Source organism: Apodemus sylvaticus, chromosome 17, assembly GCF_947179515.1.
Source record: "Apodemus sylvaticus chromosome 17, mApoSyl1.1, whole genome shotgun sequence".
Lineage (NCBI taxonomy): Eukaryota > Metazoa > Chordata > Mammalia > Rodentia > Muridae > Apodemus > Apodemus sylvaticus.
In genome coordinates, this window is record NC_067488.1 from 59,197,131 (window position 1) to 59,218,900 (window position 21,770).

At 39.8% G+C, this 21,770-nt stretch overlaps 1 protein-coding gene across 2 annotated transcripts in view; it reads right to left on the minus strand.

Annotated features, from left to right (window-relative positions):
* Cpne8 (copine 8) overlaps positions 1-21,770 on the minus strand; it is a 178,920-nt gene that overhangs the window by 89,893 nt on the left and 67,257 nt on the right. The window contains exon 6 of one of the 2 annotated variants that reach the window (XM_052161280.1): positions 15,962-16,038. The exons of the other annotated variant lie outside the window; for it this stretch is intronic. Coding sequence (XP_052017240.1) covers positions 15,962-16,038 — 77 coding nt within the window. The remainder of the gene's footprint in view (positions 1-15,961; positions 16,039-21,770) is intronic. 2 annotated transcript variants of the gene reach the window in all.

Here is a 21,770-nt window from a genome sequence, read left to right on the forward strand (position 1 = left end):
CCTGCTATGAGTTGGAGAGATGTTCCCCAAAGTCCAAGTATTACATTCTTGACCTATGGGGGAAGGGTCACCACTGGGAGGTGCTTTTAGAATCAGAAGGTGGGGAGAGAGTAAAGGCCATAGAGAGTTCATGTTGAAAAAGGATAGTGGGACCAACATCCCTTCTAATCTCCTTTGACTCACAGCTGATAAGGTGTAGGTTAGAGGAAAAGGTTTTCTTTTGGTTTTGTTTTTTTATAACACACACCACATTCATCATCTTTTGTTAACAGAGGCCTATTACCAAGACCTAAGATTGAAATTGTGTGCCAAAAGAAACATTTTCTTTTTGAGAAGTAATTGCATCAGCCATTTTAAGGTGTAGCTTGTATACCCACTTTTCTACCTACAAGCAAACTACAAGAAATCCTTGCCAATCCTCCAGAAAAACAGGTGTGTCCTATGACAAACCATGCAGTCACGGACTTTCTGTGTGCCCTATGAACTACACAGGTAGACTCAGCCCAAGGATGGTTTGTGTCCTTAAAAATACAACTCATTCCTGATAGTCACAGTATGTGTGCAACCAACTGGAGTCTTCTTATCTTCACTGGGGGAAGAATGTGAAGAAATGGGCTGTTAACATCTTAGGAGTTGTACAAGTATCAATATAAATTATATCCGCTCCAAAACTGTTCTGTACTTTCTTCCAATTGGCAAACTCTTTCAGAGAAGACCACTTCAACTTCTTCCAACAAAGATATCTCTGCTTGTACAGGAAGCCTCCCATGCCTTCACTCCCCATGAAGTGAATTATATACATGTCAGGATGATCCCTTCCATTAATCCCTCAGGACTAAGAGGCCAATTGATTTAACTTTTAACACTTTTGTTTTCTAATACAGCATTCATCATTTTTAGCATCCTTCCTATTTTCTTATGGTTTTGATTTCTTTTTTTTTTTGCCTGTCTTTTGAGACATGGTTAGGGCTAACCTCAAAGTCACTATGTACCTTTGAGAAAGTATTGAAACCCCTGATCCTCCTCTCTTCATTTCCCACCTGCTGGGGCTGCAGACCTGTGCCACCACAACTGATAACAGCTGTTTTTAATTGTTTTAATCCCTTGTTTTCCTTTCTATTGTGAATCCCAAGGTTTAAATATCCAACATAAAGGCAAGTAAAATAGCCTTCTCTCTGGAAATGCTGTGTCATCTTTAAAGGTATACACACACACACATACACACACATGTTCCTTGTGAAAACCAAAGGTAAGTAGACCTCAATACTACAGCTCAGTCACTAGACCATTCTTTCTTCTCTATGCAATACAGCATGAGGTTGCACCTTTGTCTTACCCACAGGACTTGGAAGGCTACCAGTACCTCATTTGTTAGCCCTGTCTTTCCTTCTTTTTTTTAATTTTTATTTTTTTTATTCAGTGTATTCTTTATTTACATTTCAAATGATTTCCCCTTTTCTGGGTCCCCGCTCCCCGAAAGTCCCATAAGCCCTCTTCCCTCCCCCTGTTCCTCCATCTACTCCTTCCCATTTCCCTGTTATGGTATTCCCCTATACTGTTGCATTGAATTTTTCCAGAACCAGGGGCCACTCCTCCATTCTTTTTGGACATCATTTAATATGTGGATTATTTCTTGGGTATTCCAAGTGGTTAATATCCACTTATCAGTGAGTGCATACCATGATTGATCTTTTGAGACTGGGTTACCTCACCTAGTATGATGTTCTCCAGCTCCATCCATTTGTCTAAGAATTTCATGAATTCATTGTTTCTAATGGCTGAATAGTACTCCATTGTGTAAATATACCACATTTTTTGCATCCATTCCTCTGTTGAGGGACACCTGGGTTTTTTCCAGCTTCTGGCTACTACAAATAGGGCTGCTATGAACATAGTGGAGCATGTGTCCTTATTACATGCTGGGGAATCCTCTGGGTATGCCCAGGAGTGGTATAGCAGGGTCCTTAGGAAGTGCCATGCCCAGTTTTCTGAGGAACCTCCAGACTGATTTCCAAAGTGATTGCACCATCTTACAATCCCACAAGCAGTGGAGGAGTGTTCCTCTTTCTCCACATCTTCGCCAACACCTGCTGTCTCCTGAGTTTTTGACCTTAGCCATTCTGACTGGTGTGAGGTGAAATCTCAGGGTTGTTTTGATTTGCATTTCCCTAATGATTAATGATGTTGAACATTTCTTAAGGTGTTTCTCAGCCCTCCAAAGTTCTTCATGTGAAAATTCTTTGTTTAGCTCCATACCGCACTTTTTAATGGGGTTATTTGGTTCTCTGGGTTCTACCTTCTTGAGTTCTTTGTATATATTAGATATTAGCCCTCTGTCGGATTTAGGGTTGGTGAAGATCCTTTCCCAATCTGTTTGCTGGAAACCTTGGTGGCTTTCTTGCTATGTCAGAAGCACGAGGTCCCTGCCCAGATCCTTCCTAGGTGAGTCGCATTCATATTTCGGCTGTGGCTGAGATAACTGAGTGACCTAACAGTCCAGGAGCGAGTGTATTCCAAAAGTCTCTTGTGTGGCTTTTTATTGGGATATTCCGGACCATGCTGGGGCTTTATCTGGAGGTGCACATCCAAACTTTCAGTCTTCTTCCTTGCATATTTGTCTGAAACTGAGCCTTTTCTGAGCACTTTCCTATCATTTGAGCAGAATCAGAGTTTCTCAACTCACCAAATCTGTTCAAAGCGATCTAAGGCTTTTGTTGTTCTTCAGAATGCCCCAGTTCTTCACATCCTACCAAGCAACTAACTTATTATAATAGTCCCACTTTTAGCTAGCAAAATATGCTTTCATTTCCTGTTGCTTTTATTATGAATTCCCATCAACATAGATTTAAAGTACCATTTGCTGTGGAACAATACTGTCGATCAAATTCTGAGCAGGGGTGGGCAGACTCTCTGTTTATAGTTCCTCATAGCTGAAGCTGCCTGTCAGGCCGACAGGCTGTGCCTTACCCTCATGCTTACAACAGCTGACCTTCCAACCATGCATCTCTGACTTTATCTTTGGCCTCTCTCTTCAGCCTTTAAGGTTCCATATGATTACACGCAATGTAGTGAATTGAGTATACTGTAGATATTCATGATAATCTATACTCAGCCATGTTTGTGACGTTGGCCCCCCCATGCAAATTTCTCCTAGAGGCATATAGAGAAGCATCATCAACTCAGTTAAAAATACTCACTGTTGCCCTCAGTAAGCTACCTAATCCAGTTGAAAATTCGCTTGACAAATCAAGCTAATGAGGTAACACTAACTATCGCATATGTAATAATCATGGTGTTGAATGGCCTGTGCAACCAATGTAAGTGGCCTGCCTAGCATGTACCAGGGCCTGAGTTCAAACCCCAGTTAGCACTGAAAACGATAAAGGCCAAACCAAATCAAACAACGCACAGGTCAAATGTTCAGGACATTATAGTTTTATTATGTGTTTATTTAAAACTGTCCTCTAATTCTAAATGTGGGACTGAAGTAGGAAATGTTGATTCTAAATAATATAAGTTTGTAGTGGGAAATCCAGTCTTCTTCTTAATTTAAGTCATGAGAGTGACTTATCTCTAGCCTCACTCATATCATCTGGTGAATATCTGCATCGTGAAGAGGATATAATTGTTCAGTGTATAGTATACACTAGTCTGAAGTCTCTTTCTGTGTCAGAGTACTATCTATGATGAATATGTGCAATGAACTTGTATGATAGTTACTAGATGTGAAATTCCACATGGTTAATGCATGTAGAGCTCTTAGTACAGTGTGACAGGAACAGTAGGAACTGACATTTATTTCAATGAGGGAGACGTGGAAAAGATGTGCATATGAAAGAATATTTATGAAGGAACGATGGAATGTGATCACTACAGTGACAGCGCAGTATGTAAGAATGGTGGCCTTGAAACTGAATAATTCTACCAGGCCCATGAGCTAATTAGAACTGTGATTATAGAGACTTGGAATATTCCAGGCCTGGAGCCACATTACCTCCAGCTCTCCCCAGGCCCCTTTATAAATAATTCCATTCCTTACCCACCTTATGAACCTTACCAAACATCCAGGGACTATCAGATAAGTCCTTTTGAAATGAACTTCCATCGGCCCGAAGGCTGAGGATGCCATCAGATGCCATTTGAAGCCTCTAACAGATCTCCCATTCTGGCTGCAACCTGACTATCGGATGCTTCCACCAAGAGCCTTGATTGTATTGTAACTCCTGTTCTGTTACTGCAGAAACGGCATGAAACTGTTACCATGTTGGAACATGGAACTGGGGGTGGGGGGGGGGAGGTGTGACAAGAATCATTACTCCTGGGCCACAACCATTATTACTCGGCTCTAGAATAAACTAGCTTGATCTATTTGAGGTAAGGGTGTGATCTGCCCTGGTGATATACACTACACTCCGACCAAATGCTGCAGAAACAGAGATGCTGGTTAGATGAGGATCATAGTGCCCCATGGAAGATGAAGAAGGGGGGGGGGGAAGACAAATGAAACCTGAGGTTCTAACTAGACAGAAGTGGAAAGGGAGGGCAGAGGAAGTCATAGAACTGTTAAGCCTCATCTTGTCACCTTGACCCTCAATTGAAGCTCTGGTGAGATAAGGGTTGTGACATTCCAGACAGGTTTTTCAGCCTTTTCCAGCTATGTGACCGTGATTCCCAGGAACAGTAAAACAAAGAAACCCACATGATGAAAACTTTCCAGGCTGGAGAGATGGCTCAGCAAGTAAGAATACTTTCTGGCTGAGCATGAAGGTCTGAGATCCAAAGTCAGCCCCCAGGTAAAAAGGCAGAGTATGGCCTCTTGTACCAGTTGTGGAGACAGGAGAGTGGCTTCGACTTGCTGGTTTCGAACCTAACTCAAGTTTCAGTGAGAGACCCTTTCTCAAGTGAATAAAGCAAAGATAGAATAAAACACTAGCTGTCCCTGGCCTCTCTCCACATATGCACACAGATGCCTAGCCCCACAGACTTACACACACACACACACACACACACACACACACGCATAATTAGTATGTTCAGACTTTCTGCAGGAACCCCAAGCTTGGAAAAGACACTAAAAGGCCCCAGCACCAGGCCACCAACCAAAAGAAGAGCCCGTCTTACAGGAAAAGACTTCCCACAGTTCTACGAGCTGATTACAGGTCAGCTACCCGGCCTGTTTCCTAGCTCTTGCCTCTGTTCTTCTCTAATATTGTAGCACTGTCACAAGCAAAATGGAGAAACACTGAGGGCACCAGGGGCTGGAGGTTGTGCTCTCCTAGTTTGTAAAAACTGGAATAAATCTAATTTCTATTTCCTAATTTCTTTTGAAATACATACATGGAAACCAAGTGGTATCCAACTTGATTCCAGTGTGACTCAAGAGACTAATACATGACAATTCGAAACTGTTATAATTGCTGGTAAAATGGGATTGCCTCAGTAAGTCTAGATGTGCTAGTGTGAGGTTTGTGGCGCAACCAACCTAAGAAATGCTGCTATTGCTATGCCAGTAGAGCTGAACTTTGGAACAGAAGTTACAAAGCGTGAATTGTTCAGTACATGTAGTGGTTTGAATAGGTTTGGCCTCCATAAACTCATGTGTTTAAATGCTTCATTGACAAAAAGTGACGCTATCAAGAGGTGAGGCCTTGTTGGAGGAAATGTGTCACTGTGGGGTGGGCACTGAGGACTCTTAGTGCTCTAGGTTGGCCAGAGATGGAGGAGATAGCCTCCTCCTGCTGAGAAGCCAATGGAGGAGAATCTTTTGCTGGTAATGAACCGAAAATATAAGCCAGCCCCAATGAAATGCTGTCTTTTATAAGAGTTGCCTTGGATGTGGTGTCTCTTCACAGCAATGGAACCCTATCTAAGACAGAATGAGTAGCTATGGGTGGAATATGCCAGTGACCAGTGACGCAACCTTTTTGCAGTTCAGCAAGCTCTGAAGTCCTTCTAAAGAAGCACAAGAGTACATGCAAATAAAAGTCTAATAGGGAATAGCATGTGAGAGAAAAGAAAACATACTTACTGTGTATCAATATTTCTTAGTCCTGTGACTATAGGGGAAAATACATTGTGGCCAAAAGATCTATACAAATGTAACTTTTTAAAACTAGTGATGGATTTGACTTAATTGTCAGACATGTGTCTTTCCCTGCAATAAACTGTATTACCAACAAAATTTCAGTTCCAAAAATTATTGTAAATTGGTTATTAAAGTGAAAATAATAATTTTCACTTTTAAAATGTATCATATGCCTGACATGTGAAAGTAAAATACTTCGTTTAAATTTTGAACTGTTGTCTACACCAAGAAACTCATTTATCACACTACAAATTGAATGTTGGAACCAAATGTGATCTTGTTTTATAAACACAATGTCAGGGTTGACATTGAAAGGAGAAGAAGGCAGACATTGCAATAGCATAGGATAGTAATTCTTACACGCCTCATATGCCAAGAGGGTTTAAGAAGTTATTTTATGTGGCTTTGAGATGAGCTAAGCTACCTACATATTTATAGAAATATGAAGCTAATATTCCTGAACCCTACTCTCTGCCTAAGTATTATAGTGACTGCAATTGTAGCAAGAGCTTGATAATCTAAAAATGGCATTATAATTCCTGAGAAACAAATGTAAAAGCTTTGATATGCACAAGAAACACTGGAGTGTGGTTCTCTGGTACGGCATTTTCCTAGCACAGACAGGACCCTAAGTTTAACCCACAGCACCACAGAATGTAAAACAAAGTAAAATACTTAACAAAACAATTGCATATAAATGTGACTATCACTCTAATTATTCTCTTTAATAAACATACATTGCATTACACTTCTCCTTAAGACACACGGGTCTGTGTAATCACGGGGGTTGGGTGTTCTTTTTTAGGCTTTTGGCAGGTGCTCTTTGGGGATGAGATGGAGTGTTCCACCTCCAGCCTGTGCTAGAAGGATGCTCTGGTTTCGTCCCAGCGAGCTGTGTGTCCTGCTTCCCGTAAGAAGGAAGAATGCTAAGAAGAACCACAACTGGTTTTTCTGTTATCCTATTTATTCAGGGTTTGGGTGTTTGTGCTTAAGAAAAGACAACAGAGAACTTAAAGCAAACAAGCAAGTAATCCAAGATGGTACACGAGTGGGCGGGGTGCGGAGCACGAGTGGGCGGGGTGTGGAGCGGACTTTAAAACGCTGCCCAGAGGGCCAATGCTGTCAAGTACAAACCGCATGCTTATATATAAAACTCCAACTGAAGGCATCTGTGCAAAGGACTGAGAGCATGCACTGTAAGGACTTCCCTTGGAAATGTTAGTTTGTTAAGCAGTTATCTGTGTTTGGAACCCTGCACTGGAGCTGACTCAATCTGAATTTGGATCCAATTGCTCTGCTTCTGTTATTAAAGAGGGTGGGATCAATACTACTCTCAAAGCAGACAAAGGGTTTTCTGAAATGTTGAAGGTTTTTACATCTTGGAGTGTATTCTCAGAGACTGACATCCTGTGACTCGATCTATTCCTAGAATGACAGTGCACCCCAGTGAAGGCTAAATATACAAAATCCACCAACCAAACACACAAAACTTAACCTCATGTTTGATATCCTTCACAAAAGAGGAGGAGCCACTTACTTTGAAAAAATAAAATAAAACCTCTCCTGAGCGTTGAAGTTGGAATTAGACATTCCCCTACTCTTTTAAGTTACTCAATGCTGTATAAAACTTCCCTGGTTTGAACTATGTTTTTGCTAACAAACCATAATCAGTTTCTAGACCAAGGTGAATGAACCTCTTTGAACATCAAAACTCTCTTCCACTTTCCTGATAAAATTCATAACACTAAAAATGGCCTCCACACACTAGTCTAACCTAATTCCCACTTATAGAGACAGGAATGGTATCTATTTATTTAATGGATAACTGGGGATCTTAGCAAGATCAGGAACGGCTGTGAATTTGCACCATTCACACATGGTTCTAGTAGTTTCTTGACTATAATTAGTTTCCAATAATAAAGTATTTTAGGTCAACTAGTATTTTATAAAAACCCCTAAGGCATTTACCAAACCCATATTTTATCTAACAGAAAAATAAGACCTTTTACCAGTGTACAATTTGCTCACTGTGGTGGACATTATTTCATTTGTCTCGTATCAGAAGGCCTACAGGAGTTACAGGCAAGCCTCATATGACTGAAGGAAATGTCACATCTCTCCAAAAAACAGACTAACCTGCTCTGGGATTTGTCTCTGATGGTGACATTCAGAGGCATTTTGATGCAAGTAAATTCATTTTGTCCCCATTTTGCATGAGTCACCATGTGTGTTCTGCACCTTTCCAGCCAGAAGAATTCATCTACACACATGATGCTAGCTGTAGCCGCTAGAATCTTGGAATAGCACAAGGAACCGAGTCAAATCCTGCTGTAACGTCCTGCTGTGAAGACCTTGGTTTTTTGACATAAGCAAATATACTTGTGGAGCTCTTTCCAGAGTTTATATAGAAAAATAAGCAGAAGAAACTGCTTCAGCTAAGTGTTAACCTTCTGTCATACGTGAGGCTCACAAACTTGTGGCAGACACTTGAGGAGTTGGCAATAGAACTTACCACTCCCCACCCCAGATGGAGACAAGTCTTCTGTTTACTCTATGTAGCTACAGAATCTAATATCCCCCTGCAATGCATTAATTTAAATCCAAGAGGTATGGGGTCCTTCTACATGAGTACTGTGATTAAGATAACTCATTAGTCATTCTCAGAGGCCCTCTCCCAGGTGATCTTAGACTGTGTCACACATGAATACTACTAATATGTTCATGCACCTGTGGTATCGATGCAAACACAAAGGTTCCTAACTGACACCAAACTGGAGACTGGCTTTCCTTGCAATTGTGTAAGACCATGCATCCATCTGATGCTACAGGACACGCAACTGCAACCAAACTGTTCTATAAAACACAAATAATGAAAAGTGGAACTCATCCCCTTGCCCCAATTTACATAATGAAGTCGAATTTGGTTTCCTGTGGTCCTTTCCTTAAATTTGCTGAATTTCTACCTTCACACGGAGAAAAAAGACAAAAGTAGGGGAGAGAGAAAAGGAAAGAGAGAGGAAGGCAAAGGGAAGAGGTTAACTGATTTGACTTATGAGTTTTTTGCTTAAAGTTACTGGATACTTTTAATAAAGATATGAACAGTAGCCACCAATTTAGTGTTTATTGAACCCAGTGTTCTCCAAGACAAACTTACCAGACAGTGCATTGCTGTTTCTTTCAATAACTATCCTAATAGTATATTGTTGGGGTGTTTCAAAATAGGAAATTGGAGCTAAGGAATTTAAAGCAATTTGCTTAAACGACAAACCTGAGAAATTGGGAAACCCAGTTCTGATCACCTTCAAAGCTTAGCTTTATCACCCTTCCTCATAACGGCTTTATACTTTCCTCTGCACCAAATTAACTGTTCATGTTACTAAGGTAACCCACAGTAAAATTATAACATGTGACAGTTAAGATCTGGCCTGCTGAACGTCTACTAGTTTAAAAGACTTGGTCTCTAGAGAGCACAGATGGGAAAGTAGAGCCTACTAAGGCTCTTTATGTTATCCTTGTGTGTCTTCAGGAGGTTAATGGAGACTTGCAACCTTCCTCTCTTTCTTTCATTTGTCCACGATATATGAAAGGGCTCTGTATTCCTGCCACAATCGTCTGCCTTTGTACAAACCAAAGCAATTTAGCCAACTGATCTCGGAGTGGAACTTCGGCAGAGGAGCCTAGTATTTATTTCCTCAGGTGCTTACTGCAGTGACGGTAGGATAATGGTGGTGGTAAAGAACACCGAATTATGCATCACACTCGTGGAAGAGCCGAGATTTAACAGCTCTGATTCCAGTGCAGTTTATGGGCCACCAAAGTAAATAATAGAGTATAAAAACTGAATTACTTTGTTGAGTTTATAGTCAACATCTTGGTTACTTCTTTAGTTCTGTTAAAAGACACCATGACCAAAGTAATTCATAAAAGGAAGGCTTTAACTTGGGGCTCATGGTTCCAGAGGGTAGTAGAATTCATGGCCTTCATACTGGCATAGAAGGAATTGCTGAGAGCTTAAATCGTTTGAGAGAGAGAGAGAGAAAAAGAGACAGCGACAGAGACAGACACAGACAGACACAGACACATAGACACAAAGACAGACAGACACTGCGGGGATGTCATAGAATTTTGAAACTCAAACCCTACCCCCAGTGACAAACCTCCTCCAACAAGGCCACACCTCCTAATCCTTTCCAAGCAACTCCACCACTGGAGACCAAGAATTCAAATACAGGAGCCTATGGGGCCCATTCTCATCAAACCACTTCCTTCAGATAATATAGCCACAGACATGTTTGAGATAATTTTACAGCCCAAACTATGTCAATGCTGGCTATATTTTAACATGCAGAAAATTACATAATAAAAAGCGTGGTCTTTTCTTACTGTAAGTTTCTAAAAACTCACCTTCTAGACAAGCTGTCCTTGTTTTAGCCCCTCCTGCTTCTGCTCTTCCCTCCTCCCCCTCCTCTTCTTCCTCCTCTCACAGTGATAGGTATTCTCCACAGGCTTTCACAGACAACACATAGATGAACCCTCACTGAGAAGCTGGACTTCAGGTGCTGTCAGGCCCTCTGTGTCTTGGTTTTCTCAGCCCTCAGCTTCCTGTCAGCTTTGTCCTTTGTGCATCCTTTCTGGTGGAGACCTTCAGCACTCATCTGTCTCCACCTTGAGGCCTATGCAACACCTAAGAGTCCTGCATCCGACAGACAGCCTCAGCCTGCTCTCCAGGTCCCACTTGCCTCAGGGTCCCACCCTGTGCCCTCCACAGCTCACTTGCCATTCTCTGAACCTCCCTTCATCTTCTACCCAAAACCTGGCACGGAGACCACGAGCTACTACTGCTTTTCAGAACCTGTCCCTTCTACTTCCTTCACCTAAATGAGCAACTGGTACATTACCACGAGGGCTCCCTTTCCCTTTCAGAGGAAGGACCTGCTTTCCTGCCACAGACCCATGCATTCTGGTCCCATGTCCAGATGCAGATGTACCTGTGCTTGGGCTGAAAGGGACAAAACCAGAAAGTCTATTGTTTGAGGAACCCAAACTTTCCCCCACAGAAGATGACAGTAATCATTCTTAAACAGGAGCTGACTCGATTTATTTATTTATTTATTTATTTATTTATTTATTTATTTATTTATTGAGACTGCTGTATCCATCACTAAACTCCTTACAGAAAGAGGAAGTAAGGCACTGAGACCATTAAGGAGAAGGTTGGATCCAATCTAAAGGCATAAAAGCAAACAAAACTACAATGACAACAACAAACCACAGAGCTAAGTTAGAGGGATGGTGATTAATTGCTAATTAACTGCTAATGAGAGGGGCCAGGAGTCACAGAGACCCAGCAAAGGCTGCAGACAAGCAAACAGCGCATCACCAAAAATGTATGGTGATAAATAGTTGGTGAATGAATGTAGCCTACCCCCCCCCCCAAAAAAAAACAGACTTCCTGTCCGCTGCAAAAAAAAAAAAAAAAAAAAAAAGTCTAACTGCTAATAAAATGGAAGTAAAAGTTTTGAATACCAGTTCAAATCACTTCACTTTAGTTCTTAGAGGCTACTTTTTAAATAATTAAATATAATATTTTAAATTATATAATTTAAATTATATATATATATGTGTATATATATATATGTATATATATATATATATATATACATACATGTCTAACGCTTTCAACGATGGTCATAACTAAAGTCCAGAAATGTAACAGTTAAGCTGAAATTCAAATTATGATTATTTAATAAGACACGTGGCTATATACAAGTATCCTTTTCAGCCTTTGTGACAAACCTGGCTTAGTTGTCAAAGGTTTGATTAATGAATCATTTAGAATGCTACTTCGTCTTCTCTAAAGCCCCGAATTTTATAGTTATTACTCATTTAAAAGTGCTTGTCTCATGAGGTAATGATAACTCAGCAGCAATTAGGAAGCTGGCTAAGAGTCCTCTGAGCATTTTATCAGCATACAAACCAGGTCATTTAGAGGGAAGAGAACAAGAGGGTACTTTGAATAACTTAGAATATAAATGGGAAACCAAAAGATAAATCTCTGATCTAAATGAACTAGTAAATAAATGTTAAACCATTTGGATAATGCAATTTAAGTTAAATAACACATGAGACACAGGAAGAACTTTAAAATTCAGGATGAATCAATTTTGTTTGCTGTGGGAGTATTTCCTACCTCAGGAGGTACTTTGTGTTGCATTTCAGAAGTGTGTGTTCAGCAGCACAGGGAAGATTGCCGGAGTCCTTCACACAACTGCAAAGGAGCTGCCCGAAAACAGGAGAATGCAGAGACCCCCATCTCTAGCCCTAACCTTGAGGAACAGCCTGAAACATCATCCCTTTTGAGTGGGTGTCTGGTCAGGGTGGGGGAATGTGGTCCAAGAGAGAGGGCATTGTGGAGAACAGATACTCACTTTGCCTCTTAGGAGTCTGTGATCTCCTGTGTGAACCACATCATCTGTGGCATGCTTTGCAAATTCTGGTTTTATATACCACATGATGAGAGCTGTGTCTTTAAAAGCCGTGTGTGTGTCTCTCGGAACTAACTTCCTATCGGAGAAGCACCTTCCTGACGACATATTGTTAGTATTTTCTTGCCTTTGTCCTTGCGTGCACATCCACTCTCTTCTAAAAGGAACTAAAAGGAACATGTCCACTCTCCCCAACCTTTTTCATCTCTAGGGGATTGTTTTCCTGTTAGATGGACTCAGGGGAAATGACAAAATACATGGAAATGATGTTGAGTGGTTGAGCAAGGATGAACCTCGGAGAGGGCCAGCTCCTTTGGAGGATGCCTTGACAGTACAGGCGGCCCATCAGGAAAGGTGTGTCACTGACTTTCTCAATACAACAGCACTTTTTCAAACAAGAAAACTTATTTGCAGTTGGGGTAATGGAGTAAAACGTTGTCTGCCCAGAAGCTGCATTCTTACTGGAAGGCCCTGAACTTAAACTGTCCACCTGTGGAACTCCTTTCTAATGTATCCGCACCCTCCAGACACATGTCTCTCATGGGTATAGATTTTCAGGAAAGCCAGTCTGGTTTTGAGCAGGAGGACCCATGACTACCTATAATTGTTCCAATCCCTTGTTCATCTAAGGTGAAGCAATGACGGAGACCACAGAAGGTGAGTGTGTTACCTGGTGCTTCTCTGACAATACCTAGCAAAAGTAGCATTCCACTAGCAAGCTAATCCAATGTGGATTTACTCTCTGGTGACGGGCTGGGTCTCAGCTCCCTCCCCATACTTGAAACCTTCAATTCACCTCAGACATTACCTTCCTGCAATTTCTACAGTTTTATTTCTTGTCTTCTTTCTTTTGTGACCTATCTCCGTGATGTACAAATTCTGGATTTTGTGACCCACTGCTACCTGGACTTGTTGCCTGGCCCACTGGCTTAGAAAACTCTCAGACTCACACTCAAACAAGAAGCCTGTTGAGGCAACATTTTCCGAGTGCTTGCCTGAGAAAAATGTTTAGTAAGGACATATGTATACTTAGACAATTGAGAAAACCATACCGTTTTCTGTAACATACATACAACATCGAAACAACAAAGTTGTCTACATTTTCAAAATCTCATAAAGCACAATGATTGGAATCCTCACTCATTGTATCAATGATTCTAAGGCCCTGCTGTATTAGCTGTCCAGCCTCAGTACCACTTGGCAAACCCAATGGACAACTCTGCAAAACCAATACAACTCAATAGCTACTGAATCCTCTCTACATCTGAATAGTGTTCCAATCATTACCCTACCTCCTGTTACCTCTTAGGACAGGTTGACACTTGTTGATCTCTTCAAATGGGAATTTCGAGTCAGTTGAACCAAGGGTACAATCTGATGCTATGCTATAGTCTTTACACACCCCAATGAATATAATAATCTCAATTTTTAAACAGATGTTTAAGAATTAATGAAAATGCTTTGCAATTAAAGCAGGTTTTAAAATTGGAATTATGGTTGCATTTTATGTAGGGAATTAAAGCAGTTAATTTTTTTCCAATAAGATCACCAACTTAAAAAAATATGATTTTAAGTTTATAAAAACACCATTCCTATTTCTCTCATCTGAAATGAAAACTTGATACTTTACTGTGAATGCTTTATCTTGAAAAAATATTAAAGATATATTTAAGATAGCAGAGGATGTAATGTTTTTTTTTTTAATTGAAAAATAAAGTTAGATTCATGCTATTCTAGGAACCCTTATGAATGTTAACAGTTGTTTGGCTAGAAAATGACATAATTTTAAAGGCACTTAAAGCTGTTTGCTTTGAACCCAACTTTACAGCTTACTGCTCAACGACATATTTGGTAGTTTTATTTTGTAAAAGGATCTCACATCATACCCAGGCTGTTCTGGAGCACTCTCATTCCATACCCGTGGCTAGCATTAATCATGGACAATCCTCCTCCTCCTCCTCCTCCTCCTCCTCCTCCTCCTCCTCCTCCTCCTCCTCCTCCTCCTCCTTCTCCTCCTCCTCCTCCTCTTCCTCCCTTAAGCTCTACACCTGGCTTTATTAAACACACTAAACTAAGAATAAATACATTTTACTACTAAGCACTGAAGTCCTATAACTAGATGGAAATAAATTATACATAGCAGGACTATTTAAAAAGGAATAGCTAAATCAAAGTCTTTCTCAAACTGATATTTGCTAATGATTTAATGTGAAACTCATGGTAAATAAAGGAAGTTACAATGAATAGACACCCCCCTAGTTTAGTAGCTAAGAGGTTTTGTATAACCCTGACATATACATGGAGTTAAATTTTATACAGAAACACGAGAAACATGAAGAGGTGTTTTCATGTACCTGAGGCTAAAGAACAGATCACTCTGACATATTTAATTTTGTGGGTTTGAGAATAAATAAGACAGGAGTTAAATTTATCCTAAAGTTTAGACTTCGTGGCTAGTTCTCAGTTGTTGAACTTTTTTTTCCCTAGAGCTCCTGATTTTTAGAAATAAGATAAATGAATTGGTCAGAACCACATGCTGCTGCTTCCTCCACCAGCTCTAACAGGCAAAAACAATGATGGAATTCTCATCTATTGTGTGCTGGGGATTGCAGGGATGGCAGGGCTGGTGGCCTGTTCAATTCATAGAGGTCATTGACACAGAATCTGGCTGGTTGCCCTTCCCTCAGGGAAGGAAGGACCACCACAATTGAAACCAGACCTTCACTTGAGACTCTAGCCACTTCTCCCGGTCCCACAAGCAGCACATACTGCTGTTCCAGCTGCAGGTGGTCTCAGGAGGTGCTGGATGCACTGGACCTGGTACAGCATTCAGAAGTGGGACTTCTCATTGCTTCTGCTGTTTGGATATCACTGTCAATCTGAATGCACCACCAGCCCATGTTTCTGTAAGCTTGATAAACCCATTGGTTCACTGCCAATCACTTCTTGGGAGTGTCATTGATGCTCTATTGGAATGAACAGATTGTTTGCGTCCCACACCCCTGGAAAGTTATGTAGCAATTAACTACTAAGATCTCAATAATCCAAAGAACACTTATTGAACAAATGGGTTGAAAGTAGTGCTATGCATACTTCCTGACTTGAAGAAATGTCTTGTTTTCCATAAAAGTATCAAATCTAACAATATAGAGTACATTTCCTTTCAAATCTGATCAATTCATCATTGAGTATGATTTTTTACTTAACATATGACAGCTGATGCACATTCTTTATTAAAATGTCAAAATTAGTCACTGGAAGAGAAAATCCCAATTAAAAGAAAATGTAAGACTCTCTTTTGTTCTACAACCATACACATTAATGAGCTCCAAACTGCTAACATAAAAACGCCAGAGATGACATGTCACTGTCTGAATTAAAAAGTACTTACACTATTGGCTTTTCCAGACGACTTCCCTGTGAACCAACAATCTCCCCCAATGTACAAAACACTTGTCCCAGAAAGTCCTAAAATAGATAAGAGGATTAAAGCTCATAAGTTCCCACACTGTTGTGCAAGCAGATATTTTGTGCATCACTTTTGCATTGATTTCAGTACTGAAATATAGAATTCCCAATTCCAATAAATAAATAAGCCCAATACGAATCGACTTAAGTGTTGTCACTCTGCCCCAAGTTCACACGCTATGTCACACTTTAGTCACAGAACCAGTTCACTGTTTTGAGCTTCCAGTGTTACAAGACCATCAAACAAGGGCTCTGCCACTGTCCCGATGCACACATTGAGAGAGCAGAGCGGTTGTCAAGAAGAAGCCCCAGGCTCCAGGGTAGCCTGAATGCTTTCCGAGATCTTAGCTATCCTAACAGCTCTGCAGGGCAGAGCTTCATGTGCTGAATGGCCCAAGGGAAGCCCTGTGAATGACAATGACGTGCAGACATCAAATATGACATTTCATTTTTTCCAGTAAAATAAGAGTCTATAAATCTGCTTGTTAAAAGTGTTCAAGGTGTGATGCTGAGTTTACTAAAATTTCAGGAAAAAAATAACTTCTCAAATTAAGAAAAAAAGAAAGAAAAAAAAAAGAAGCCAACTCATGCTTACAGATAAGCAAACTGGTATTTGAAATAAGCAATTTCCTTAGAATCATGCTGAAAACCCAGAAGATAAATGGGAGGCTCGTTAGGGTGCTGTGCCCAGCCGTGCTGCTGAGAGCGGGAGTTCGGAACTCAGGTACACAAAAAAGCAATGAGCCACAGGAACAAAATCCCTCATTGCCTCATTGCACAGTGCAGGGAAAGCAGGAAACACAGCGGAAAAAGTGTTCTAAGTCCAAACAGGAGTTTCCTCGTGTAGATTAGGAAGGAAGCCTTGAGGGGGCACTTGGAGTCAGACTGAACTGTTAATCCTAGAGGAAAGATCAGACTACAGTAAGGAGGTGTGGGGGTGAAGAGCCTGGACCAGGAAGAACTCTCTAGGCTGGATAAGCGGAAGCAAGCAAGACAGTGTGGTCAGTGCAGGGATGTGATCAGAGCAGAGGGTCTGGTCCCGACAGCACGGCTCTAGTACTTGCTCTGATCCCAGGCTCATGACAGGAAAGATTTTGCACTCAGGAGATGACAGTCGCTAATACTAAGCAAAGTGCTAAGATCCAAGCCAACTTTGCAATGAGTGGTGCGAAACAGATTTGGCAAACTGGCCCTGTGTGTGGCAGAAGCTGGAGGCAGAGGGGAGCAGGCCAGAGTCCCAAAAACTCACTCTAAATCTAGAACTTAGAAACAGATAAAGGGCTGTACTATCGTTAAAATGCAGGTCTTTTAAAATTTGTTTTTTTCATATGCAAAACAACTTAAATCCTTATTATAAATTACTAATAGTTAAACTCCATCATTAGCATGTCAATTTCAATATATATTTAAAAGACATGGGAAGTTGAATAAAGCTAAAGCTATGTAGGGCTGAATACTTGGCCTTCCAAATGCTTGGTACTTGGGAAATAAATCTGCTACAGAAAAAAAAAAAAAAAAAAAAAAAACTTCATGGATTACTCTAGAACTGTTTACTAAGAATATTGACATCGATGAGCTACTGCAAATACATGGTAAGTGGGTTCTGTCAGTGGAACAGGAGGGATCAGAAAAAGCTGTAAGCTACTGCACAGGAGAACACAATAGAAATTGGTGGCAGTTTACACACCTACCAGCAAACAGGGGAGCATCAGTATTGTGTAACAGACAGATAATTCAATTAGTTAGATCAATAAAATGTGTGCTACCAGTTACACTGTGAATCTACGAGAATCCTGCTTGTTTCCTTATCCTATCCCATGTTCATAGCATCCCTGTGTTTTTCCTGGATTTCTGAGTGCGTACATTCTGTATCAAGCTACACATTCACTACTCGGCACACAGTATTTACTAAGTAGTCACGAAGTGGGAGACTTCTATTCAATGTGTGTTTAAGCTGGCTTAGGGGCTCCCATCTGCTGTGCATTTTTACAGTACACTCATGTGTAAATAATTAGTGTCTTTCTTTGGGTATTTTTAGGTGTTTGGGGCTGTAGGTAGAGATGGAAATAAAAACAAGCTACACCACAAACTGTCTCACTGCTTCTAAGGCGGGTGCTGTGTGACCCAGTTGTGGAATGATTATAATTAGATCGTGATGATATTTCCAAGAATAAATGCAGCCTCTGCTACAACGCTACACCCCTACAGACCAAATCCAGCCTGGGGAGTCTTAGGCAGCTGAGAAATGCTTTAATGTATAGCATAAGAATGGCTATACATAATAATACATATATATATATAATAGATGGATTCTCCCTTAGATGACCATGAGAACAGTAAACAGTTATTAAATCCATTACTTTATATTTTAAATAGGTTTGTAATATGAAAAAGCATTCTGTTCACACCTAGGATTCATTGAAACTTAAGTCAATCCAGCTATTATCCTCAATATGCTGATGTCAATTGTAAGAGGGAGACTAAAGCAAGAAGGAGAGAGCACCAAGGATTAGATGACAGCAAGAACAAATTCTTATTCTTCAGATTTATCATTATAACCATTTCTTAAGCATGAACCCTTACTGATATGTTCTGTTGCCTAAATTGTATTTTATATCATAGCTTCATACTTGTCTGCCTTCTCTATTTTCATTTCACTTCTGCCCTGAGCTTTAGAAACTCTATACATAGGAAAAGAAAGCTCTAGAAATAGTGAGATGGCTCAGAAGACAGCCCTAGGACCCACATGATAGCAAGTGGGAAATTATTCTTTTCAGCTATCTTCCAATATCCACATACATACTAGGGTGCACATATACATGCGTGCGCGCGCGCGCACACACACACACACACAAAATACATAAATAAAAATATTTTTAGATGTTAAAGGAAAACTTTGCAGTAAAAGAACTGATTTGAGTTGTTTAGGTACAAATACTAATAGTTTCTATATATGATTTATTTGATTTCCACAGACACACAGACACAGACACACACACAGTGAGTTTACAATATAATATACTACCTTTGAATAGAAACACAAAGGTCTCTGTTGTCTGCACTCATACACATACTGATGTTCCTATACCTCAGTAGTCTGATCTCCAAAATGAACATATAATTCCTACTTCATATATTCCTAGGAGGATTATTTAAGAAAATATCTATAGATAATATTTGCAAAGCACTTGGAATATAAGTCTGGAACATAATCCTCTGGCTAAAGCATTATTACATACTAATAATATACTATGTGCTGCAAGGACCCAAAACTGGGATACTACTATTTAAGTAAAATATCTTCTGTTCCAATTCCAGCCATGCCAAGTCCCTGAAAGTGCTATGATGCAATGTAGATGTGTCTTACACACCAACCCATCCTTCATGTTGTACACATAAACATACATGTGCAGAAGGATGTTCGAAAGCACTAGCACAGGGAACACAGGAGAATCATCTGAAAGATGTTTCTGTTTCTGACTTTTGCTACTAACACACATAGCATACCACAAACCTAATACTAAGCAATTTCACGAGCATCTCACAGCATGACATCTCTCCACAGTTCTAACGATAACTATGACATGATTTTCCTACTTTATCAATGATTGATGCAAATCTGCATACATAATTTCCCTAATTAATAGGTGATTTAGGTTAAAAGTCATTCAGTGTTGTGTTGATGGTCCACTGGGGACAGTCAACTGCTCATGACCTGACCATTAGATTTCTTCACGTGAGTTGTGATTTGCTTTTATACATTTTGAGATCATGTAACCAATTTTTAGCACATCTATACAGTCAAAGAAAAAAACGAATGTTAAAAATGTCTTGCATTTGTAGTATTTTTAACTTAATGAAGTATAATTGGGGAAATGAAAAATTCTATCCAGAAATATCATATCACTGGTGTTGCCTGCTATCATTTACTGCTGAAATGTCTAATATTTTCTAATTCATTTCTATTTATTTTATTTTATAAATTGCACAAATTAGAATGGAGAGTGAGCTATTATATCACACACTACATTTAGTATGGCAACCACTTTTAATTAATAGCCCAAGTACTACATTGTTTCAGTAGTGATCCTTGATTTTTAAGTGATTATTGACACAGTCATAGCATTTGGGACATGAGAAAGCTCACCAGTGAACAATTGAGGTCAATATTTTAATAGAAACAATTGGTTGCAGATTAACGAAGAGCAAAACAGCTTTTTGTCTTCATACCCAGGGATTTTACCTCTAAAAAAAGAACATTGATGAACCACAGTAGTTAATCCTCTTCTAACAAAAACTTCTAAACTAACTTTCAAAGTTTACAAATCCTCCCCAACTAAATTTATCTATTTGCCCTTTGGAATGATGGTTTTCAATACATTTTTTTTTTTATCATTTTCAGAGTACAAATTAGGGTAGTTAATCCACTGGCTGACAATTAAGGTTTCAACAAATCAGCAGTCACTGATTAAAGTAAATCATTTTTTAAATCATCACAAATATAGCAGATAAATTTTAAAAAGCAATAAAATTCACAAATAGCATAATATTTATGTGTAAAATAGTACACCTGGAAATAGTGTAAATATCACCTATTGGAAATACATTATCTTAAAAACAAACCCACTAATTCTCAACTAAGCGATTTGAAAAGTAACTCACTGTCATTCATTTTCTCACTGGCAGTAAGTAAGTAACAAGCAAACAGCTAAAAGACTAAGAATACTATGGAATATTTACTAATAATTGTTCAGTATGAAACACTTTAGAGTTACTAAGTAATAATATTAAATGTTATGTAACATTACCAGAAGGACCTCTATTGATACTAAGTACTCAGTAAGAGCCAATTTTCCATATAAACTATGCTAGCTCCTCCAAACTAATGAACACTTCAATAACAGTCATGTAGCCCAGATCAGGTAGTAATTCTATGTAAGACACAAGAGTGTAAAAGCGTATTCTAGAAGACTGAATTAACGTGGGGATAGGAAGCCTAATACACATACAGAATAGCAACCACTCAGGTATGTTAATAAGACTAGGTCTCATCAAGTGCAATGGATCAGAGAGCTTTTGTCCCACAGACATCAGAGGACAGCATGGAAGACAGTTACACACTCTTTTAATGGTGCACATAGAGAGCATATCTGAGAGCTACACTCATCTGTAGGTGTAAGATATAGTTAGCAGTTGCCAGGTTTGGGGAAATGGCAGTAGTGTGTTCACTCTCAACTCTCAAAGGTTTCTCTCCCTACCCCCAGGAGACAGAGACCATTACAGAAAGCAACAACATCAAAAGGCAGAGAACTGAACATGCGTGCCTGCCCCAACTGATATTTCTACAACTCCTACACCTAGGCTCACAGAACACTGAGGAAGTAAGAAGAGAAAGATTGTAAGAGCCAGAAGAACGGGAAATCTGCTGTGAGATTGCATCTTCTATATATGACAGGGACACTATACCCATGACATCTTAGCAAAATGGCTACCAAGACCATGTCAACCGCAAAGAGAAAACCTGACCATGTCTTGCCTGTACATGAAGAAATACAGGGAATTATCAGTTGCCTAGATTAAACCTCTTAATGGATTCAGTACCAAGTGGTAAGTAAGCCCTAAAAATATATGCATACAAGAAACATTAAACAGACTCAGCAGCTCTTATTCATATATTTATTCACACATGAGAGTACACATGTACACACATGTATATAATAATTGAAGAAAAG